The sequence below is a fragment of the Neophocaena asiaeorientalis genome, unplaced genomic scaffold, assembly GCF_003031525.2.
Source record: "Neophocaena asiaeorientalis asiaeorientalis breed wild unplaced genomic scaffold, Neophocaena_asiaeorientalis_V1.1 scaffold39, whole genome shotgun sequence".
In the NCBI taxonomy this organism is placed as follows: Eukaryota; Metazoa; Chordata; class Mammalia; order Artiodactyla; family Phocoenidae; genus Neophocaena; species Neophocaena asiaeorientalis.
Genome location: NW_020175670.1, coordinates 4,750,965 through 4,776,646, shown reverse-complemented (window position 1 = coordinate 4,776,646; position 25,682 = coordinate 4,750,965). Strand labels below are relative to the sequence as shown.

At 40.0% G+C, this 25,682-nt stretch overlaps 1 protein-coding gene across 8 annotated transcripts in view; it reads left to right on the top strand.

The window, feature by feature from the left end:
* The window catches only part of LIMCH1 (LIM and calponin homology domains 1), a 332,153-nt gene that overhangs the window by 278,297 nt on the left and 28,174 nt on the right, over positions 1-25,682 (top strand). For 6 of the 8 annotated variants that reach the window (XM_024731734.1, XM_024731731.1, XM_024731733.1 and 3 more), the window contains 5 exons: positions 2,669-2,887; positions 14,889-14,979; positions 16,429-16,592; positions 20,258-20,363; positions 25,062-25,102. In XM_024731734.1, the coding sequence (XP_024587502.1) occupies positions 2,669-2,887; positions 14,889-14,979; positions 16,429-16,592; positions 20,258-20,363; positions 25,062-25,102 (621 nt within the window). Of the gene's footprint in view, positions 1-2,668; positions 2,888-14,888; positions 14,980-16,428; positions 16,593-20,257; positions 20,364-24,299; positions 24,375-25,061; positions 25,103-25,682 lie in introns of all 8 variants that reach the window. The other 2 variants (XM_024731732.1, XM_024731730.1) reach the window with 1 other exon arrangement.

The following is a 25,682-nucleotide window of genomic DNA, read 5'->3' as shown; positions in this document are numbered from 1 at the left end:
GCTACCTCTCTTTTAGGAAGAAACTACCATCATATCTAAAAAGATGCTACAATACAAAAAAATAAGAATACAAGGAATACATGGGATGTACTTGGTTCTCAGATGAGACAGATTTTTAAAAATTTTTTAAGTGGGAAGAAAGTATGTTGTTTTGGGGGATGGAGGGGTTGCCAATGAATGTATAAAGTGATGTACCAGAACCGAAGAATCTAAGACAGTCAAACGTCTTTTTTCTTCCTCAAATTCTAGTATTTTCCCTCACATCAGGAGGAAGTGCTCATCCTTTGTCTCAAGCTATGTTGACTATAAAGAAAAATCAGTTCTGATTGTCCCTGCACACCACATGGGTTCATAATAGAAGACAGGTGGAATTCATCAGTAGCAGACACGGACATGTGACTGTAAAGAAAGTTTGCTAAACTAAACTAATTGAGCAGTGGGATGCCATGTATCTTCCTATTGAATTTCAGAGGGAACCAAACCACACTTTCTGACTTTCGCTTAGATAACTCTGAATGTATCTTCAAAATCTGTGCCTTAGGCTTTGATGAAACAAAAGAAAAATGTCCTGGCTGTCTCATCTGGGTTGAATTGAGATGTTTATCCCTCGAAGGGCAGGGACTGTGTCCTTGTTGTTCATAGCTTCATCCTGAGTGCCTGGCATAGGTGCCTAGGCACTCAGCAACTGTTTATTGAATAAACACACTAAGTTTTTCCTAAGAAGATGAGCTACTCATCATGCAGACTCATGCACACACAGATATACACATGATCATATGTGCTCGGCAGGCCACCTAAGTACCTCAGCAGCTGTCCTTCACCTAGGGCCCACGGTGATGTACTGTCTGCGATTTCATGAAGGAAGGTTTGATGTTGAGGTGGCCCAGCACAGGGATAGGGAATACATTTAAGTTGGTATCCAAGGCAGCTGATCAGTAATCCAGATGTCCGCTTCCTATCCTTAATATAAACAGCGCAGTATGATCATTTAAACAGAAGAATTAGGATAGATGACTTCGTGGCAAGACTTTGGCCCTGAGAAAACCCAGTCCCTTGCCATTGTGGCAAGACAGTGTGGAGGCCTCAGGAGAGGTGGATTGAGGAACTGGATAGAGATCCTTTCAAAGCTGGGGCTCACCAATGAGCCCTCAACTCATCGTAGGTCTTGATGGCTGTCAGCCCTGTTCACAGCCCCACCGTTGAGTGGGTGGACCCACTAGTATGGTAGTATGTAAATGGAACAGTTGTTGCCAGATAATGCCAGAACTGAAGCTAAGGGGTGTGTGTGTGTGTGTGTGTGTGTGTGTGTGTGTGTGTGTGTGTGTGTTGTGGGGGGGAGGTGGGCGCGGGAGACGGAATACAGGCTCAGTTTCTTAGTACAACAGATTTACGAGTAATGGAAGAGCAAGTAAAATGGTTTAAGGCAGTGTTTTCAAACTTGAGAGTTGCCACCTGTTGCTAGGTTATGAAATCAATTGAGTGGTTTGGAATCAGCATTCTTTTTTTTAAAAAAAAAAAAGGAGGTAGAATAGAATACAATGTTTAAAAAACAGCCTAGTGCATCACACATAAAAAAAGGTAAATATTATTTTGCAAAACTTCGTTTCAGTTATCTTTACGTGTGTGCGTTCAGTCTTGATTTCAACTTCATGGATCACAGACAATAGACGTGCAAGCCACTGACTTAGGGTAAATAAACTATAACTAGCATCTGCCCTTCTGTTAGTCCTTTTAAAAGATTTTAGAAGGTTTAGTAAGAAGAACAGCCAGTATTTACATACTTACAATGTGTCAGATACTGTTCTAAATTCTGTGCATATATTAATCCGTAAAATCACCGTAACAGCATCATTAAGGAATACTGTTATCATAAAGGTGAGGAAACCGAGGTTGAAGATTACATGGCAGTTAAGTAGTAGAGCCAGGACTCACTCTGAGGCCGTCTCACTGCAGAGCTTCTTTTCAGGACCATGCTACATACTGTCAGACCTTAAGACAGAGATTTCTAGATGCCTTTTCATAAGCCAGGCTAACCACTGTCACTCCTTCTTTCTCGCTCCCACCACCCTCCCTAGACATGGGTGCAAAACAAAAATATCTCAATAGGCATGGCCTCTTTTTTTGAAGAAACTGGGATGGTCCGGTTAACTAGAAATAGGGATTTACTGTCACATAGCATAGCACCAGGTTCCCTGCCCTCCGTGATAGCTTCCAAAAAGTACCCGTTGCTCCTGACCATGACAGGATAACCTGTGAAATATTCCTGATCTAAGATGAGCTCCGCCTAATTTAATACGCTGATCGGAAAAAAAAAAAAGTCTCAAAGTTGTGGATTAGCAGTCAGAAAGTAAATGAAAAATTACTGGAACCCAAATATGCCCTTGATTTTCTATACTGCAAAATAAAAGCAGACCCACAGTAAGGTGAACATGAAACGTAGTCTAGCGTGAAGCAGCCTGAGAAGGCAGACCACCTTTTAAAGAAGCTTTCAAAGATGGCATTTAGAGGAGCCCTAGTTTCTAGAACTGACCGAAGCATATAAAAGACCTTATTCTTTGTTAGACCGTGATTATTAAATGCTAATGATTTAAGGTGATTCTGAACGTGTTATTTTGTTATAGTCTTTTGCTGGGGAATAACATGTTCTTGTTCATTCCGGTTTTTACAGGTAGATGGGAAAGTCACCATGAATGGAGAGACGGTTCACGTTGACGAGGAGGAGAAGGAAAGAGAGTGTCCCCCCGTGGCACTTGCCCCCTCGTTGACCAAATCCCAGATGTTTGAAGGTGTGGCCAGAGTGCATGGGTCCCCCATGGAGCTGAAACAAGACAACAGTAGCATTGAGATCAACATAAAGAAGCCAAGTTCTCTTCCCCAAGAGCTGACGGTAAGAAGCAAACTTTTTCTTTTTCCTCTTCGGGATAATTTCAATGTGAAATAATCTATTTTTTAAAAAATAAGTAGGTCCTGATAACGATCATTTCTTTCTAGGAAGGTGTATTGGTTTGCTAGGGCTGCCATAACGAAGTGAAACGAACTGAGTGGCTTACACAACAGATATTAATTGTCTCATGGTCCTGCTGGCTGGAAGTCCAAAGTCAAGGTGTTGGCAGGGTTGGTTCCTTCTGGTGTCTATGAGGGAGAATCTGGTCCTGGCTTCTGGTGGTTTGCTGGCAGTCTTTGGCATTCTCTGCCTTGTAGATGCACCACCCTGATCTCTGCCTTGATGTTCACATGACACTCTCCCTGTGTGTTGTCTGTGTCCAAATCTCCCCTTTTTATAAGGACACAAGTCATACTGGATTAGGGACCTACTCCACTCCAGTATGACCTCGTCTTAATTTAATTACATCGGTAAAAATCCTGTTTCCAAATAAGGTCGCATTCTGAGGTAGTTGAGTTTAGGACTTCCACATATAAATAGGGGGGAGGACACAGTTCAGCCCTAACAGAGGAATATAACAGAAGGTGTCATGTGTTATGAGTAAAAACCTTTTTCTTGTCCCCCTGCGATTGGTGTCTAGTGTTATAGAAAAAGAAATAAATCTCTGAAATACCTTCATTTCTGTCTTTTCAGGACCCCATCAGACTTGTTAAAATAATTTGAAAATAACTGGTGCCACCAGAACCTGACTTTCCATCCTTGACAATATGTATAAAAGGGCATCTTTCTTATTAGTTTGAAAAAACTCATTAAAAATCAAATTAATTTTTTTATTGGTTTAGCCCCTGAAATCCAGTGTAATTAGAAGTACTATTGAATGGCCAAGCTGAAAAATGTAGGGTAATTCAAGAATAGCAGAAGAGAGAACTCAAAATAACATTAGATTTGCTTATTTGGAGTATAAAACGTCATCAAGAAGATTACACTTTTTCTTAGATCTCTCACCAGGGTTTGTGCTGGTTTTGCTGATCAAACCCCAACTGTCAGTACCACAGATACAGGCCGGCTTTTGGGGTAGAATCGGACTCTGTTCAGCCTTATCTGTTCTCACCAGAGGCTGATTTCTGCGGTTTTAATTTACAGTGTTTGGGTTGGAATTATAAAGGATGGGGGAAACTGTCACGATTTTTTCCCCCAGCACCTAGAAAAGTTTGGTCCAGAGGGAAACTCGTCTTCCAGCTCCAGGGCTAAGTTAAATGACCCAGCTAGCTAAACCCATCCAGAGGACTAGATATTATTTTTCTTATCTCCAGGATTTGTCTTTTGAAGAATAAAATATGTTTTCGCAGAGGAGATGAGAGGATTTAATTCTTCCTCGCAGTGCTCAAGCCCTAGAAAGAGATTCAAAGTGGAATGGACCAAAATAACTTCCTCACCATGGTAACATGTTTGCTGGTCTCTAGGAGAAAAGTTTTGTGATCAAGGCACAGGCTGAATCCCTCAACCTGGAATTTAATTCTACTTTTCATTTGCATGAATGTTACCACCTCTGAAGAGTTCTTATGAGTTATCATGAGATGGAAGACTGAGTTCTGCTAGGAGTGTGGGAACTTTACTAGTAGAGTCAACATGAACTTATGCTCTTAAATTTAAATAAGTTCCCCCAATTAATTAGACATTGCAGTGGTAGGATTGCTCTTCTGGGACAGTTAGTAATTCTGTTCTTATTTTTCTTTTGCCACACTTAATGATGAGTGTTTCCTAAGTTCCCTTCATAAGTACCTTTCCATGACTCAATCTGGTTACTCTGTCCATCAGGCCACAGGCCCTTTGCACATACTGTTGAGCACAGTTCTTTGTCCCTGTACTTTGGAGAAGCAACAGTGTAGGAGCCACACTGGTCCCGTAATAGAGGTACACAGGGATTAGTCAGGCCCAGTAGATTAATTCCAAGAACAAATCCTAAGGGCTCTGCTATCAGGCATGTGTCCATTCTCAACCTTTACCTCTGCCCTCTGACCATTTTGTTGTTTGAATCTGGGAGGAACCCTGCCCTTGGTGGAATAGATTTTTTACCAGCAGAAGTTAAAGGAATAAGTAAAGAGACCAGATGGTATAAGGTCTAAACTTCCCACACCAACTATTTAACCTGTCTTGTTCGAAGCTTCTAACCCATTGGGGAAAAAGCTTTATCAATCCTATATGGAATCGTAAACAGAAGAAAAGGGGGTTTTACTAAACCTCCCTTAAAAAATACTCATTCTCAATAATTACTAATTTTCTTATTTTTACAATGAGCAACATAAAAAGAAAATAGCCTATTGTCTCTTACTGCCAGGCACTTTCCACCTTAACAGTAGTTGTACTGCTATACTCTCTAATGGCAAAGAGAAGATGGGTTGAAAGATGTCACATTGGTTACATTGCCCCAAAAGTATCTAGTTTCAAGAGAGGCAAAATTAGATGATCTGAAAGAAATCATGTTATTTCAGAAGTATATACGGTATAACAAGGAAAGCCCTAATCAAAAGGCGGCCTTGTGGACTTTTTTCTGGAAACCATCGTGATCCTAGGCAGCCTGAGGTCTAATCTCATGGAAGAGCCTGGGAGTCTCTTACTCTGGAAAAAACTGCCTAGTTTGGAGTGATTTCTAGTTCAATAAACCCTAGTGGTTCTGAAGAGGTCATAGCATTTATTTACCTCATGTCTAGTACTTTAGGCTCCTGAATTAACCATGTCAGGGGCTACTACGTTATTTTCTGGGTAGATAACTACCTGTATATATCAGACTTCGAGCCACGTTGTTAGCTGCACTTCATGAAATTTTAGCTAAAACGCTCTTCATACTCGCTTACAACTTATGACACCAAAAGTTTTCCATTTATAATATGTTATCCTAAGAGCCGTTTTCTTTTCATTAATTAATTAATTAATTTTTGGCTGCGTTGGGTCTTCGATGCACGTGGGCTTTCTCTAGTTGTGGTGAGCGAAGTTGTGGCGCACGGGCTGAGTTGCTCCGTGACATGTGGGATCTTCCCGGACCAGGGCTTGAACCCGTGTCCCCTGCATTGGCAAGTGGATTCTTAACCACTGCGCCACCAGGGAGATCCCCTAAGAGCCATTTTTAAACCTACTCCTCGTTTTACTTCCTTCTCCATGTTCCAGGAAAAGCATTTCTTGACTGTGTTTCAGCCAGTATATTCCCATTGAAATGGTAGAATTCATTGGTCATGGCAAAATATGGTGACCAGCTTAAAACAGGAGGCTGCACTCAACAGCCTCCCAGGCCTTTTTACCAGCTTGCCTTGATTTGCTGTTTCTAATTCATTTGCCCCATTCTGTGGGGCTGTCAAAGGAATAGTGTTCTTCTTTTTAAATAGTGTCTTTCTTCCCAAAACTGCATTCCCAACAGATATACTTTTTACAAAGGAGTAGCCTCACCCACCACTAAAATGTCACAGTTCCTTCAGGGTGAGCTGGAACTATTCAAAGGGCACAGTACCAGTAGGCAGGAGCATTAATTCAGATGGAGAGGCCGAGTGGCGGAGAAGGGTGGGCACCACACTGCAATGGGCCACGGGGTGTGAGGTTGGAGGGTCAGCCTCTTGGGTCAGCACAACCACTTTTGCGTATGACGTCATGTCTTCAGGTTCCTTCTACCTCATCTTTCTCATTAGAAACTCTTGGGACCATCGACTCTTACTTTAGAAATAGATCCTAAATTAAGTTTGGCTTGTTATTAATTTTTAATACTCTGGTTATATCTATTGAGACTAACAAACTCCAGATCATCCTCATTTGAATCACCTTTAAGGTAATGAGATCATGATAGCCGTTGTGCCGATGGTTGTCCGTTACCTGATAAGCATGAGTAAATGACCTACTCTGTGGCCCATTTTTGAAATTGAAAAAGAAACTCATAAACTTGCTATGAGAGCAATTTTCATAAAGCAACTAGCAAAGTATATAAAATAATATTTAATTAAGTGCTAGAAAACAGGGTTAGAAGCCTAGAGGGACATAAAATGGCAAGGAACGGGTAAGATCATTGTTGGCTGCAGTTAGTCTAGTTGGGAAGGTTTTATGTGAGTTTCAAAATCAACTTGTAGGATTTGCATTGGAATGGAGGGGGGAAGCAAGCTGTTCCACATATTGCGACTAGCAGAAGCAAAGACCTCAAGAGGGGATCACAGGGCTAAGAGTTGATGAGGGTGACTAGATGCCATACACTCCACCCAGAGGGATCGGGGCTCCCACGGCCCCACCCAGTTATCCCTGAGATATTTCCCAATGGAAATCTAACACTCACTTTTTTTTTTGCATTTTAAAATATTGGCTTCTGGGCTTCCCTGGTGGCGCAGTGGTTGAGAGTTCGCCTGCCGATGCAGGGGAAACGGGTTCGTGGCCCGGTCCGGGAAGATCCCACATGCCGCGGAGCGGCTGGGCCCGTGAGCCATGGCTGCTGAGCCTGTGCGTCTGGAGCCTGTGCTCCACAACGGGAGAGGCCACAACAGTGAGAGGCCCGCGTACCAAAAAAAAAAAAAAAAAAAAATATTGGCTTCTGTAAGAAAATCATATCATAGCACAAATACTAGACTTGTAGAATCCAGGATTGGAAAAGAATTTGGAAGGTCTTTTAATCTAAGGACTAATTTATCCTGTTTAGTGACCTACAGAGAAATGTCTCCCTTCAAGATAGTCTAGTGTTTTCTTGATCCACTGCGAGCTATACTTGTCTTTGAATCTCTTCCTGCCTTGTTGTTGCCAAAAATGACCCTTTCCTAAAATACCTAAAGTACCCCATGCACTAGGTCAAAGACCAACCCCCCCCAAGCCTCAGTTTATATTTAAAATAAGGATAATAATAGTATCGGCATCTGATGGTTATCGTGAGAATTCATATGTATAGAGCACTTAGCATGATGTCACAGTGACTCACAGAGGTGCCCTTAAGTTAGTTTTAACATTGTCATTCAACAAATGGGAGAAAGAAAGTTACCGTATATTTTTCAGAAGCCTGAAAGGGTGATAGGTGCAAAGTTTTTTAGGTTAAAGTAAGGTCATCAGAATCACCATATTGAACAGATGTGAATTTCAAACAAATGGGATAAATTCCATGTTGTCTTCCAACTCAGCCCGTCAGTAGCTCCAGCTGTAATTCTCTAGGAAGCAAACAGACATGAACAGCTTTTTCCAGAAGACAATTGCCCTTGCAGATGCTCACACGCTTCTTCCAGCAGCTCTTTTTGGTTCTCCTATTATTCACTCTTTCCCAAGTCTGGCTTCCCTCTGCCACCTAAACCCCCAGGACTCTCACCCTCTGACCTCCTGTCAGCGCCTTCTTGCCAGCTCATCCCAACCGATGTCCTGCATGCCCTCTGCGCTGGCAGCACCCTCCCACCGGGTCTGTGGCAATTCTCCCTCATGGGCCAACGGCCAGACTCAGCTCTGAGGGATCTAAACAACTTCATCTGCGTTTCTCAAACTAAGTAACAAGATCTTTCCACCTTGACAAAGCTCTAGGCCTTCCTCTTGAAAATTCAGTACTTTACTAATGTTTTCTGATCCAGGAAAACAGACAATCAGATCTTTCTTGAAACATTTCATTTTGCAGTGAGAGCAGGATGAAGGCATTTGAGTAGGTGCTGTTTTCCTTACAACTGTGACCAACTGCAGATTCCTTTTAGATGTCAAATGTCAACAGACATTTCTCTAGAAACTGTTTTACTCCATCCAGAAGTAGTTGCAAGAGCCTTAGATTTAATACTCTAATTAAGTCATTAAAGATATTTAGGTCTGAAAGCGTTTACAGACTTCAAGATAGTATACATCAGGAACAATAAAAAAATCAAACCTGGGTCAGACCCGCACATTGTTGGCTGGAGAAGTTTAAGGCAAAAAGAAAAAGTTTAAGGAGTGGAAAGGCTGATTCTCCACGTAGATCCTCTTTCAACCAGTGAAAATAGATATTTGGTGATATAAAAGCAAAAAGGGAAACATATGCATGGCATATGTGGTACCTGGGTCCTGGTGCCAAGACATAAATAGACTGATTTTCCAGGCTTGCGTCCAGATAAGTTCTTCAGGACTGGAGCCGGACAATCAGTCAGAGTCACCGAATAGCAGCTCAGGTAAGGACCTTGGACATCACACCTTCCAACCCGTAGAGGTTAAATGATCAGTCCAAGCTTTCATACCTCCTCTGTCCTAGAAACAGGACCACTCAGACCCTGGGTCTCAGGACGATTTGTCCTCTCCTGCTTCATATATCCAATTCATTCCACAGAGACGCTCTCTGGGCTGGTTCACCAGTAAGGTTCTTGTTAAAAGAACAGCCCAAAGCCAGGCAGATCTGTGGCTAGACCATGTCCCTCTCAAGCCAGGAAACTGCCACCTCCCACCTGTGGCCTCAGGGCTCGGTCTGGCACCAGGGCCAGTTTAGATGGTGTTCTTAGTCAAGGGGACGCCAACTCCCGGCTTAGGCCCCTGTAACCTTTCTGTGCTCTCATTCATTCATGTCCAGGGATCTGTTTTTATTTTCATTCTTGAGACAGTATTACCAGTTAGAGAAGGGAAGGCTTCTCCTCTTTTCAGCTATAACCAAAGGAAAGTGTGGGCCATAAAGCACATTTTCCAGCAAGACAGGTTCGTTTCAGGCAAATCTCTGAGTCCATCGGCACTGGTTAAAACTGCCAATTTTGAACTCATTACCTTTGAAGTAATGATGTGAGTACAAAAGTAACAAGACTTCAGAATGGAGTATCAGACAGAAGTTAATTAAACTGGCTTTGGGATTTCCCTTGATTATATATAGTCTATATATATATATATATATATATATAGCAGAATATAGAAAACCATAAAAAAAATTTAAACTAGTTATTACTCCAGCCACTCAGAAGTTAAGATTTTTTAAAATGTGCATCCTTCTCTTTTTCTCAGTGTATATAAAAGATTTTGGGGGGATCATGTTATTCAAATTTTGTTGTAACTTGCTTTTTCTCTTAATTTATCCTGAATATTTTGTTAGTAATAGCTTGATTTTGATGACTAGTATGCGTTTAAAGTAAGCTTGACAGTATAAATTTCGTAAATAATGCATCTAACATTCGCTCCCCTATCATGGATTACATGTTGGCTCTATGTCAGATACCATGCTGGGTCCCTGCCCCCCTCAGAACCTGGACTGGATCAAAAGCCTCAAGACGGGGTGGTGGCTGGGGGTGGTCTGGTCTCAAGCTGCCCTGGGAAGTGGAGACTTGGCTAACTTGACCCCTGTCCCGAGAGATCCTGGAGAGTTCTCATCTTTTGCATAATAAATGGATGAGAGGTAGAATGGAAAGGATGAGGTAGAATGGATGAGAGGGAAAGGGCATGGAAAGGGCAGTTTTAATCATTTCAGCAATAAACTTGGGACACTCAGGTTCTGGATTGCATCTTATGGGTCAAAACCTTTAAATATCTGGGGAGAAGTTGGCAGTGGGTGTGACTCCAAGTCCAGATGTTGGAGCATTGAGGTTACCAGCACAGGTCAGGGTTCCTACCTCCCCTGCCTACTAGCAATGTGACTCTGGGTAAGTGACTTAGCCTCCTGGGCCTCAGCTTCCTCACCTGTATAAAGGGAATCATATTGGTGCATACTTTACAAGCTTGCTCTGAGGACTAAGAAAGATAATCCACATCGAGTGCTGACATGTGGGAAATCTAGTAAATATTGACCATGGCTACAGTGACAACAGTGTATAACCTTTAAAACATAATTTTAAGGGAAGATAAATTGGGTCATCTGGGAGTTCAGTATTTGAGTGTTAAGCCACATAGAAATGCATCCAGAAACATGAGTATTCTTGAAAATCGAAGTTCTGCATTAGTCATGCATAAGTAAAATATTACTGAAATGAGGTGTGCTAGAGAAATCATCCTTATTGAAGTAGTGCTTGAGGACTTTGTCTCTTCTGCGTTATAAATTATGTCTAGGGCTTCCCTGGTGGCGCAGCGGTTAAGAATCCGCCTGCTAATGCAGGGGACACGGGTTCGAGCCCTGGTCCGGGAAGATCCCACATGCTGCGGAGCCTAAGCCCGTGTGCCACAACTACTGAGCCCACGTGCCACGGCTACTGAAGACTGTGCGCCTAGAGCCCGTGCTCTGCAACAAGAGAAGACACGGCAATGAGAAGCCCACGCACCGCAACAAAGAGTAGCCCCTGCTCGCCACAACTAGGGAAAGCTTGCGCACAGCAACGAAGACCCAATGCAGCCAAAAATAAATAAATAAAATAGATAAATTTTTAAAAATTATGTCTAAAGGACTTCATGAATTATCTTATTTCATTGATTCCAAGGGGCACACTTGCCACACTTCAGCATCTCTAAATCAGGACATGTCTTTTTTTTTTTTTCAGGATATGTCTTATAATCAGTAGTGTGTCCTATTTAGTTTGTTTAGTAGTTTGTTTTCTTTCTTAGTAGTACCTAAAATAATACAACTTAAACTTGATGGCATCTAAGATTTAATAAAATATGTCCATTTCTTTGTTCATGTTTGGGCTGGGAAGGCTTTGGCTGTTTTTGTAGTTATTTATTTCCCAGTCACTGGAAACACCAGTGTTCTCAAGAGCATCATACATCAATATTTAACTGCAAATTTGTTTCCCAACCTCAGATAGTTTTCCATAATCTAATCCATTTGGGGAGAAAACGTGAAAATCAGTATTTCAGACAGTATTTTATATATTAAAAATCAGTATCTCTGACTATTTATATATTAACATCATAAAACAAAAAACACTATGTATTAATACTTCTATGTGTGTGGGGGACACTTTAAATTATTAAACCCAGGTTATTCTGTTGTAATACTAGGCTGGTGGGTCTTCAAATACTACTCTCATGTCAGTTGTTCATATAACAGTGTACACACACACAGAGAACATATATATGTAACTTCACTATAATAAAAGAGACTTTGGTTTATTTAACCATTTCTACTCATTAAGTCTCTTAAAGGGCTTCAATTCAGGCTTCCTGATGTATTTAAAAGTTACAAAATCCATTAAGTAGTATAAATATGATGCTTATTTCCTTCCTAAGGTTTTAAAGGTGCATGTTAATTTAATATTATGTTCTTCCAGAATTGATACACTGTTATCCGTCATTAGAGCTCATCTAGTTATGAAGATGTCAAAACTACCCCGTCCTCCAAAAGAAAAAGCATGTCTTTGCCACTAGATGCTATTATAAAATTCTTTAGCAGCTTGAAAGGCTAGTGGCTTAAAGTTTCCTTGTGTCTTTTTTTTAACTTTGAAAATTTGCAAATAATTTTTTTTTACAAATTTTTTTCCAATTTTTAATTGTGGTAAAGTGAAACATAAAATTTACTATCTTAACCATTTTTAAGTGTACAGTTTAGTAGTATTTAGTACATTCATATTGTGCAACCATTGCCACCATCCGTCTCCAGAACTCTTTTCATCTTGCTAAACTGAAACTCTGTACCCATTAAACAATAGTTCCCCATGGCCCCCTCCCCTCAGACCCAGGCAACTATCATTTTACTTTTTTTTTTCCCCTTCACTTTTCCCCCATGCCCCAGCCTCTGGTAGCTACCATCCTACTCTCTGTTACTACGGGTCTGGCATTTTTTAATTTTAATTTTGTAGATTCCAGATATAACTGAGATCATGCAATATTTGTCTTTCTGTGTCTGACTTATTTCACTCAGCATAATGTTCTCCAGGTTCATGCATATTGTCACAAATGACAGGATTTTCTTCTTTTTAAAGGCTCAATAATATTCCATTATATATGTGTGTATAATATTGATATTTGTGCATATAATGGTAATATTTACATATCAGAATGTATGAATAATATATACATATTTTATCTAGTCATCCATCAACATTTAGGTTGTTTCCATATCTTAGCTATTGTGAATAATGCTGCAGTGAACATGGGAGTACAGATATCTCTTCGAGATACTGATTTCATTTCCTTTGGCTATATACACCTAGAAGTGGAATTGCTGGATCATATAATAGTTCTATTTTAAATTTTTGACGAACCTCCATACTGTTTTCCATAATGTACCAATTTATATTCCCACCATCGGTGTACAATGGTTCCCTTTTCTCCACATTCTCAACAACACTTGCCATCTTTTGACTTTTTTTTTTTTTTTAATTTATTTTTTGGCTGCGTTGGGTCTTCGTTACTGCACGCGGGCTTTCTTTAGTTGCGGCGAGCGGGGGCTACTCTCGGTTGCAGTGAGCAGGCTTCTCATTGCGGTGCCTCCTTTTTGTTGCGGAGCACAGGCTCTAGGTGCGTGGGCTTCAGTAGTTGTGGTGCACGGGCTTAGTTGCTCTGCGGCATGTGGGATCTTCCCGACCAGGGCTCGAACGCACGTCCCCTGCATTGGCAGGCGGATTCTTAACCACTGTACCAGGGAAGTCCCTCTTTTGACTTTGATAATAACAATCCCTAAAAGATATAAGGTGATATCTCACTGTAGTTTTGATTTCCCTGGTGATTAGTGATGTTGAGCATCTTTTCATGTATATGACTTCAGTTGGCCATTTGTATATCTTCTTTGGGAAAATGTCTATTCAGGTCCTTTTCCCATTTTTAAGTTGGTTTATTTGATGTATTTTACTATTGAGTTGTAAGAGTTCCTTTTGTATTTTGGATATCAATCCCCTATTGGATGTATGATTTGCAAATATTTTCTCCCATTCCATAGATTGCCCTCTCATTTTGTTATTTGCTTCCTTTGCTGTCCAGAAACATTTCAGTTTGATGTAGTCCCACTTGTTTATTTTTGCTTTTGTTGCCTGAGCTTTTGGTGCCAAATCCAAGAAATCATTGCTAAGACCAATGCCAAGGAGATTTCCCCCTGTTTTCTTCTAGGAGTTTTATGGTTTGCAGTCATACTTTTAAGTCTTTTATCCATTTAGACATTGATTTTGGTGTATGGTGTAAGGTAAGAGTCCAATTTCATTCTTTTGCATGTGGATATCCAGTTTTCCCAACAGCATTTACTGAAAAGTCTATCCTTTACCCATTTTGTATTCTTGGTGCCTTTGTCAAAAATTAGTTGACCATGAAAGTGTGGGTTGATTTCTGGATGTTCTTTTCCATTGATTTATGTGTCTGTTTTTATGCCAGTACCAAACTGTTTTGATTAATGTAGCTTGGTAACATAGTTTAAAATCAGGAAATGTGATGCTTCCAGTTTTGTTCTTCTTGCTCAAGATTGCTTTAGCTATTTGGGGTCCTTCGTATTTCCATATGAATTTTAGGGTTTATTTTTTTCAATTTCTGTGGAAAATGCCATTGGAATTTTTAGAGGGATTGCATTGAATCTGTAGATTGCTTTGGGTAATGGGGATATTTTAACAATATTAATTCTTCCAGTCCACGAATACAAGATATCTTTCCATTTCTTTGTGTCTTCTTCAGTTTCTTTCAGAAATGATGGGGGGGGGGTGTGTGGAATATGAGAAGTTGGGTAACAGAAAGTTGTTGAGAGCCCAGAAAGGGAGAGAACTTCAAGAATAAAATGCACAGTGCTAAGAGCCACCAGCATCTGTGCTGAAGACAAGCTACTGAGAGGTTAATTGCAACTTGAAAAAAATATTTTTTTCACTGGTGATATGACCCTAAGCCAACTGTAAAGCCATTTGGAAGCAAGAGAGTGGTAACTATGATTTTGAAAAACTGATAGTGAAAGGAAGGAAAAAGAGGCAGTCAGAGGAGGTGGGGAGGTAGTGGGGTTGTGTGCCCTCATAACATGGTTCTGCTCCAGCACTTACGTTCTCCTTCACGGAACGTCTCTTTCCGACAAACCCAGCCTTTCACCACTGGAAATAGAAAAGAGTGAATTCATATAGGCAGCTCACCTCGTTGGCCTGAAAATTACTACTGGAAAAAAGAGAAAGAAATCCTTTACCTTCTAGAACCTTCAAAGGGATAATGTGTTCAAGGTGGAAAAATATCTTTCTTTTAGGCAACGACTGAAGAAACTGAAACAAACAGTCAAGAAGATGAGAATGATGGTGAAAAAACAGAAAAAGGGAATACAGAAGTTGCCTCCTCAGGTTTGTTTTTATAACAGACTAGTTTTAAGGTAAAGCGTGATAACTCTTAAGAGAATGAAAATAAAAAAGGTAGTGAATGAGGCTCTGTGACTGGTGTGGTTGTGCTGCCACCTAGTGACTTCCTGGGGGAAATTCTGACCAAGTGATTTATCTTGCTGTAAAAAAAAAAAAACAGGAACCCATGCTTTTTGCTGCCTTACTTCGTTTGTTTTTTCTTTTTTGGTACGCGGGCCTCTCACTGTTGTGGCCTCTCCCCGGACGCGCAGGCCCTGCGGCCATGGCTCACGGGCCCAGCCACTCTGCGGCACGTGGGATCTTCCCATATCGGGGCACGAACCCATGTTCCCTGCATCGCAGGTGGATTCTCAACCACTGCGCCACCTGGGAAGCCCTCATTTTGTTGAAAGTTTATCTCCGTCATCATAAGAGAGTTATATTTCCCCTAATCAATAATGCTAAAAACTGAGGGTTATATTTAACACACAGTAACAACAATAGATAAGACAGATTAAAAATATATCATAAAAATAGATGCTGAGGGCTTCCCTGGTGGCGCAGTGGTTGAGAGTCCGCCTGCCGATGCGGGGGACATGGGTTCGTGCTAAAAAAAATATGCTGAAGTGGTAAACCCAATGAATAGTTTGAAAGAATAAAGTAATGCCACAAATATGAACAGTGAGTATGAATAGAAACCCACTCTTCCCTAAAGTAATATTTCTCGATATTTTTAACACATTTTTTCTTTTGATAAACATGAAAACCTCTCACCCTTTTCTAATACCAAGTTTTTTTTAAATGGCATTGTAAAGTAAATTAAAAGTCATTACTAAAAATTTTAGTGAATACTTTTTCAAACTAGACTGTACCTCCACATTCTGATATGCCCCCTCAGGTGGTGACTTTTCCACCCACTTTAGACTGTACCAAATTCTTCTTTGTATACCCGAGAACACTTAATTTTCATTGCATTATATTGATTTTAACCACACAATCCCTAACACATTCCAATTATGAAAACATGATGTTAAAAAGGAACATTGAAATACAAAAGGAAGAGTCAGGCTGCCCCTCATTTGGAAAGAAGTTTGGATGGAAATTATCTATAAATGTTCACCTGTCCAACCCACCTCTCGTAATATTTCCTGCCAGCATTTTGTTTCATGTAGTGTTATTCATATGTAAACTGGGACTCTTATTCAGAACTTAAGTTTTTCATAGTGGGGTTCTTTGATGTGTTTTATGTTGCTTTATTTTTTAATAATATCTTGAAAGAGCCTAGAGAATTCTAGTACCTGAAGCTCTTTTGTACCTCTCATCACACTGTAATCCAGCTCTGTGTTGCCCCGGGCAAGATATGTACTCAGTGTACTTCCTGGCATGGCAGGACCAACGAGCCTTTATATGGTTTTCATCTTGTTCTTTATGTTTCTGAATGTAACTCCATTTCAGAGCCACAGTATTTTACATCAACTGTGACTCGATCCAGCCCGACCGTGGCCTTTGTGGAGCTTTCCTCCAGCCCCCAGGTGAAGAACGAGGTGCCAGAAGAGAAAGACCAGAAAAAACCGGAAAACGAAATGAGTGGAAAGGTGGAACTGGTGCTGTCACAAAAGGTGAGGTGGACTAAAGCCGTTAAGTCCACGATTCACGTGGCTTCATGTTACTGCTGGCTGCTATGGTGGCACCATTTTGCAATGAAGATTTATTTTCTCTCCTGATCTTGTTTCCTACCTTTGATCTGTATTTTTTTTTCTTAATACAAATATAATACATGTTCATTGTAAAAAAAAATGTAACTACATATAGAAAGATGTCTGTGTTAGTCCACTTGGGCAGCTATAACAGAAAACCACAGACTTGGTGGCTTATAAACAACAGAAATTTATTTCTGTCAGTTATGGCAGCTGGGAGGTGTAAGAGCAAGGCGCTGACAGTCAGCCTCTGGTGAGAACCCACTTCCTGACTCACAGACGGCTGTCTTCTTGCTGTGCCCTCACTTGGCAGAAGGGCCAAGGGTCCTGAGTCTCTTTTATACCGTCACTAGTCCCATTCATGAGATCTTCACCCCCATGACCTAATCACCTCCCAGAAGGCCCAGCTCCCAATACCATTACCTTGGGGGGTTAGGGTTTCAGCATATGAATTTTGGGGGGACACAAACATTCAGCCTATAGCTATTTATTTTTAATGTGTATTTACAGTGATATACATGGAAATATGTAACAAATCTATCAAATAGTATGTGTAAGTATACATAAAATATATAAATAAAAAACATAGAAATAGAGCAAGAGAGAAAAAGTCACTGAAACCTACCTCTCTATTAATAATAAGTGGTGTATATATTCTTTCAACATCTTTTAAAATTTATTTTAAATGGCTAATTTTTATAAAAATTATATACATTTAAAAGAAAAATGTAGTATAGATATCTGTTATAAAGCTTTGCAGTTAGGTTTTAGTTTGCCGTACATGAGCTTGCTTATTTGTAACTTACTCCACATTCTCTTTCCGATATTTACCTGTTTTACAGTAATGGTACTTCTGATGCCTCTGAACTTGAATAACAAGGAAACAAGAAAATTATTATTCTGATATAATGGGTTTTAACATCTTGTTTTTATTAAATTTCTTCTTTGTTTGGAGTCTCATCTCTTTCATATCAATTTAGTTTGTTTTCAGGCACAGTCTAAAAGTCATCTTTTGTACCTCTTGTCCTCAACCTTGGTTACCCTTTAGAATTTAATAGATACCAGGTCATATAAATCTCAGTCTCTGGGAACAGGGCTCAGGCATCTGTATCTTCAAAAGGTCCCCAGGTGATTCTGATGGGTCACCAAGATAGAGTACAACTGACTTGCATACTGGATACTTTATGTGGTGATATTCCAACTTTAAAAATTAAACCTAAATTTGGATTTGACTGTAGAGTGAAAATTTTACCACTTCTAGTTCTGGTTCATCTATCATCTACTCAACCAATAGTGGTTGTGCACCTACTATGTGCCAAGCACTCTGCAGACACTGGATATTCAACAGTGAATAAGACACAACCCCTGGCCTTAAGATGCTGAGATGCTGTATGCCTGGTGGAGCCCAAAAATGCCTGCTTCCCTGATGCCTTTTGGGGATTTCAGACTCTAGCTACTCCCCCATACATACATAGAGAATTAAAAAATGGTCTGGAGGTCTGAACAGAAGAACCTAACTGTAGGAAAAGCGTTGGGGGCAGACAGGATTTTCTGCCCTTGCAGGTTGTGCCTGATCCACATTACACTTGTAATCTATTTATTTATTCTTCTTGCAAATCGACCTTTTTTCCTATGTAAATATAAAATGAAAGGAAAACTCATAACATTGCTAGAAAAAATATTTTTAAAATCAAACAAAATGGATACCATAGCATAAAAGATATTCATCTGCATTCCTCATCTGTGTAACCTCATCTATGTGATCCATCTTTGGACCCCCAGTGTCATGGCTACCCTACTATGGAAAAAATTGTTTTCAGGGGTTCTTAACTCTGTGTGTATGTGTGCTGTGCAGACAGGCACGCTGCACGTGTGCCCACGCGTGTACATGCATCATGGACCCTTTGTCTATCTGGTAAACATTATTCTCAGAATAATATTGTTTAAACCATAAAATACACAGCATTACCAAGTTTTCCTTGTTATCAAGTAGTACGAAATATGTATAACCACATGACTTCTTTTCTGTGGACTCCAGGTTAAGAATCTCTGCTAGACGATTAGCAAATGGAATAATGGTCTTTGAACCCAATGCTTTTCACAACATGTGAATTTCTCCTTTTCTCCTTTCTCTACTTTACAGTTAACTTTTAGAGAAAGAGAGAAAGAAAGATGATGACAGTGGTTGCAACAGCTTTTATTTTCTGATTTCACTTGAGAGTGTTACCTTTATAAAACAAAGTACCAATGCACACAGGCTGACCTTTTACATAGTGGGTATTTTGAGCATTTCTGCTGAGATTAACTGTTTCATTTACAACCAGGCATTAACCGAAACATATTTTTGTCAATTCCACTATGGAGGAAATGGTATGAGCTTAAGATCTGAGGGTTGTCAACTTTGGTAAATCTAGGCCTTAGGTTTTGCTGCGTGTTTTAACACTGAAGTTCATTTGGACATCTGGTTGACCTCTGTAATGCAGAACAATTAACTGTATTTTCTTCAAGATTCCGTTAGGGTTGAATATATTATTCATCAAGAAAAATAAAATCTTACTGAGGAGAAATTCTAGACATTAAATCATCCTGAGGACCAAATAAGAGATCAACTTATGATGAAACAAATGCTCTGGAGCCTCACTCGCCCACTGGCCATAAAATTAATCTCTTCATGGCCACCAGCCAGTGAATCAGAGAAGATTCTGTAAGCAGCTAAAAGGACATCGGAACTGATACAGCCACACTCCTCATTCCAATCTCTGCTCAGAGTCCATTGACTCTATTTTGGTCATTAGTTTGGTTATCTGGTCTTTCAGAAATCAGTTGATTAGAAGCAACAAATCGGAAGGAGGGTGTTCTACCAAAGGCCCTTCCGATTGGGGAGAAACAAACTAAAATTAACTAGCAATAACAAGAAAAATCTGTTTTTACAAAGCAAACATAAGAATTTTTAAAGCCTGTAACTTTGGATCTATTTACCATAAGGTCATATGGTCTAACATGCTTCAAAAATCCCTTAAGGGCATCATCGCTATGGCACTGTTTCATATAATGGTTATTTACAATAATGCTTCTTTGTCAACAAGCACAGTATATTGTCTTTAATGTGCTTTGTGTAAATTTGTTGGGGGGAGTATGTAGTGTCTCAAGAATAATGCCCATTAGAAGGTAATATTACTTTAATACTTACATAGTAAGATTTTTTTTAAATCTTATGTGGAAGATCTCACTTCCTGACATTACAAATTCAGTATTATGTAGTACCAAGAAGAGAAACCGTGATTGATCCCAATAAGAACATGAAACAGAGTGATGTATTATCTCAAATATGGATTATTGTCCTCTGAGTTTGAAGAAACATGATCATGAAATTTTTATGCTCTAGTTTGATTTCTCTGAAAAATTGGCCTCTCTATTAATGTAGAAAAGCATGAAGGGGTTTGGAGAAGGGGCAAAATTTTCCATTTACAATTTAAATGTTTGGGCTTCTTGACTTGTTGTAGCCATGGATCCTTAAATTTTATTTCACCTGTGCATTTAGTAATGGACAATACTTGTAATATTTATGTCTGTTGCCCATGATCCAGGTGGTAAAGCCAAAATCTCCAGAACCAGAAGCAACCCTGACGTTTCCATTTCTGGACAAAATGCCTGAAAGCAGCCAATTACCTTTGCCAAATCTCAGTTCTCAAGGTAAAAAGATAGAAGTGTTTTGTTTCAGTTCTACGTGTTCTGCTGGGCCCATTTGTAGTGAAATATTCTTCATTTTCAAGGCAGATTACTTCCTTTATGTTGATGTACCTTTAGCCGTTGGGTTTGCCAGAGTCCATGATGGCTGAATTAATCACTTCAGAATGGAGGTCTGGAGCTACAGTCTCTGTTTGGCTTAGCCAGGAACCCCAGCTGCCAAGACCGTTTTGTCAGCCGGACACTGTGGGCACAATAGGGCCTATACCAGTATTTGATACCCGAAAATAATTTTTATTGGCTCTTAAATATTTTAAAAATTAAAAAATTAAAAATCAATAACTTTAATAAAGAGTTTATGATCTTAATATTATGTCAAGTTCACTAACTGTTAATTGTCTAGTCTTCCTAAATTATTCATTTAATTTGACAGTGATTTTGGAAGAAAGTCAGATTTTCTTGCCCCATAATAGTTCCTGGCTGTTCATGATGATTACCAAGAAACATTCATGATCACAGATTAAACGTGTTACTCAGAGCCAGAAACTTTAATCTTTCCAAAAATTCTTTACAGTTAGAATATATAGTTATATGGAACACATATATATATATAGGCTGAGGATAAACCTTAATATATTTCATACGTTTGATATATTTTATTTTATTTTATTTTTTTAACATCTTTATTGGAGTATAATTGCTTTACAATGGCGTGTTAGTTTCTGCTTTATAACAAAGTGAATCAGCTGTACATATACATAGACATATATCCCCGTATCTCCTCCTTCTTGCATCTCCCTCCCACCCTCCCTATCCCACCCCTCTAGGTGGTCACAGAGCACCAAGCTGATCTCCCTGTGCTATGCAGTTGCTTCCCACTAGCTATTTATTTTACATGTGGTAGTGTTTATATGTCCATGCCTCTCTCTCACTTTGTCCCATGTTTGATACATTTTAACATGTTTGGTATAATTTAGGGAGGGATGGCCTCGAAAAATATGGGCGTTTAGGGCCTATGAAGGTCTTAAAATGGCAATGGCCACTGCAAACTCCCCAAGTGCCTTTAGGCCATGTATAGGTTGTGAATTCACCCCTTTATTCTTTAAGAGCCCAACTTGAATCCGTTTATCTTGGTAAGAACCCCAGGCACCCACAACCACCAGAAAGGAGCCTGAGGGATGTGAACAGTAGGGGGATGGGTCCTGAAGATTCCATGATCCATAGGGACTATGCTTCACAAGAGACAGACCACCGGGCTTTACTGGTGTGAGTTACTGATGTGATGTGAAAACGGCGAGAGTTCAGGAGGCAAGAACTATAAGGTTTCTTGTTTTTCTTTTTTAACGTGCTTTCCCCAGTACACTTTATAGATCTATCAGTCCAGGCAAAGAGAGGATGTACAGGGTCATTGTGGCTGGGGACTTGTTGCTTTTCTTTTCAAGGATGGGCAGCTCTTTGGCAGAATGCTACTTGGCTTCCATTAGTCTTTGTTGACGGCTGGGAGATACGTTGGGCTCTATCTGCATAACAGGAAGTACTCGGGAGGGAATTAATTGGTACAGGTACTGATGATCACTAGCTTCTTAACGTGGAAACAAGTTCAATACCGTCTTCAAAGCATTTGATTTAACTTCGTCAGCCCTAGTGTCCTGAAGGGAAGTGACAAAAGTAGACTCTCCTAACTGGGCCAGCAATTGGTCACATTTAGATTTTAATTCTGCCCTATTTTTAGCACTTTTTAATTGTGTATATAAGTAATACAGAGAGGAAATAGATATTTTAAGCCTAATCTAAACTAATTAACTAATATTAATTAGTTTTATTGTCTTCGATATTTTTACATCTAATTATCTGTTGTAAGGCATTTCGATTTTGTAAAATGTGCTGTTGAATTAAGGGACTTTACTTCATGCTTTATCTAAGGTGAAAGAAAAATAAAACTCAGTGGCACTAGAGCATTTCCAAAATCATTCTTCAAGATGGGATTATATATACACCTGTTCCATACTCTTGTCTGGCTCATGGAAGCTGTAATTACAGCTGCAGGCTCTGGAGACAGAAGGCCTGGCTTCAAATTCTGGCTCTTCGAGTTCTAATCTGTATGATCTTACCCACCAAGTTCTCTCTAACCTCTGTCACCCGTAAACTGGAAATAATAACAGTACCAACCTCATAGGGTTGTTGGAAGAATTAAATGAGATAAACCAAAAAAAAAAAAAAAAACCAAGGCATTTAGCTCAACACCTGATAAGCACCCCAGTATAATCTAGTAGCTGCAGAACAGTTGCAGTAAGAGCAGAAGTATAAAGCAAGGTTCCAGGCAGGAATAAAGCCTTCTTAAATGCTCTCCTTAAAATAGGAGTGTTTATATTGTAGAGACATAGCAGTAATTTTCAAACCTGAGATGTGGCAGGGTCTCCTGCAGGATGAATTAAAACACCGCTCTCTGGACCCCACCCGTACAGCATCTGATTGTGTAGGTCTGGGCTGGAGCCACAGTATTTACATTTCTAACAAGTTCCCAAAGGTGATGCTGATGCTGCAGATCCAGGGACCACACTCTGGAAACCACTGGCTTGAAGCATATGTTTAAATTGTGTACCAAAAACATCACTGGTAGATGTGAAAATAACATTAATACTTGTTTGGAGTGTATAAAGTTCCTATCTTTCAAGTAGCAAAAGGCCTCTAATAAATGTAGTCTTAAAAGACATGATTTGTCTTTAGTTGGGGGTTGGCGGGGGAGTATAGGGCTTTGCCCAGCTATAAAAAGTCAGCATAGGGGCTTCCCTGGTGGCGCAGTGGTTGGGAGTCCGCCTGCCGATGCAGGGGACACGGGTTTGTGCCCCGGTCCGGGAAAATCCCACGTGGCGCGGAGCGGCTGGGCCCGTGAGCCATGGCCGCTGAGCCTGCACGTCCGGAGCCTGTGCTCCGCGACGGGAGAGGCCACAATAGTGAGAGGCCCGCGTACCGCAGAAACAAAACAAAACAAAATAAAGTCAATATACATTTAAGTGACTAGTCAGAGGCTGCATATCAAGTCCAAAGAAGCTGTAGGGTCAGGATCAGGAATCCTGGAGCCATACCTAACATTCTCTCCCCAGGACAGTGATGATGCCACCATCTCCACCAAGTGGTCTGTTTCTCGACTGCTCAGACAGGCTACTGCAGATGTGTGGGGTCCCTAGCGATGCTCCACAGATTTCCCTTAAACATACCCATGTGCATAAATAACCTTTAAATACTCTGAAAACATTCATAAAATTACATGTAAAGAGGACAGATTTCCTTTTCTCAACTGTCTCCCAATAGTAGAAAGATATCTTGAATTGATGTTTCAGGAAAATGTGTGCACATTTTAAAAACCGCTGTCTTTATTTGCATTGAGAATGACGACAGATGAGCATAGCATCTAGGTTAAGGATGCAAATGCTTGCCTTCAGCTACTGTCTGCTTGATGCCACCCCATTACAGATACACACATCCACATCTTTTTACTACACACGTATATAACTGCCACCACAGACTTCCATAATAACATTTATAAAGTGTGTAAGAATAATTGAACTCATCTCTGCTGTCTTTTATACTTTTCTAGTGCTTTCCAAAAGCAACGTAAACTGTGCACTTTGCCCTTACGTCACACATCATCCCATCATTTTGAGATTCAGCATCTTAACAATATCACCTTTAAGTATGAGCTCCTAAACTCCCACCCAACACCAGACAATAGCATAAACTGGCCCATCTATGGACTTTTGTCCACATCTTCGGGTTTTGTGAGCATTTTATTGAGGTATTTTGTACTTTGGATACTTTCACTCTCAATCCTTGTTCTGATGACAGCCAAACCTCCATTAGTACTTGGGAGTGTGGTTCTATTCAAGTCTCAGCCCTGTTTTCATGGTTTTTCTATTTGTTCTGTTCTGCCATCTGATCTAGAGTCGCCTGGCACTGCCAGCGTTCTGCTGAGAGTTCAGAACTCTTGGCGACGTTCCCAGTTTTTCTCCCAGTCAGGTAAAATGCATACTGGGGAGCTCTATTTCTTTTTTGCAAAATCCATGTTGTGGGCAACCAATTATATCTGGTACTTTTCTTCATTTCTGATTCCAGGGACACACAGTTAGCAAAGAGCTGGTTCATTGATGTCAGTGCCAGTTATCAGTACTAAAATTGGGGGAAATTCGCAGAATTTTACTTTGATTTTGAAAATCCAAAGAAATAATATTCACCTCTTTCTTTATGGTCTTCTTCTTTTTTTTTTTAAACAAAGATTAGAAGCATTTACCTGGAACTGGTAACGGTCCTCTTGTTAACTGTGTCACCTTCTCTACTTCCTGGATGACATCTGGCCTCTCTCTGTGTGATCCTTCTCTGTGTCAGACAGTGAGGGAACTGGTCAGTCAAGCCAGAGTGCAAGGTGCCTTAAAATGAGCACTCATAGGAATAGATTTCGCTTCCTATAATGTAGTACCTGGTGCTAATTGATGTGATCAATCATATTACACTGGTCATAACTTCTCTTGGTGATGGGTACAAGCTGCTTCAGGGGTCTGCTTTATCATGATTTTCTAATGCTCTTGGCTAACCAAAAAAAGGTGGTCTGAAGCTGACATAGGAACCACACTCTACTGAGACGATCAAAAAAGAAAGACAATTAGAAGCTACTCACATTGTGATCTTTTTTCCTTTCTTTCTGTACAGTGGATTCTCCAAGCAGTGAAAAGTCACCTGTAACTACGCCTGTAAGTAATTCCTACTGAGGAATAAGATCATGCATTTAGTGTGATTTTAATTTATAAGGTATTTGATTCACTTAAAGGGGATTCAGTCAAAAACGGTCTCCAAACTTTTGATTGTAAAAGAATATTTTTGTCGGATATAATGCTGTCAGGTGAATCATAGAGAAGGAGATGGATTATCATTTTGCACAGTTGTTATCATGCCTGGAAGCAAAATGGTGAGTCAGGAAAGTAAAATCTAAAAGGAACAACCAAAATGAATGTGACATAAGGGATTAGTAATAAAATATGCAACTTCCGTAGGCATTCAAAATCAGCTTTTTAAATGAAGGCAATACTTTAACACAGTGTATCATTGGCAGACAGGGCCCAGCCTGGACTTTCTCTGGGAGACCCATGCTGTCTGGGTCATATTCCTGCTCACAATCAGTATCTTGAATAATATATATTTTTTAACATCTTTATTGGAGTATAACTGCTTTACAATTGACTCTCAACCACTGCGCCACCAGGGAAGCCCTCTAGGTATTTTTTTATTTCCTCTTTGATTTCTTCAGTGGTCTCTTGGTTATTTAATAGTCTA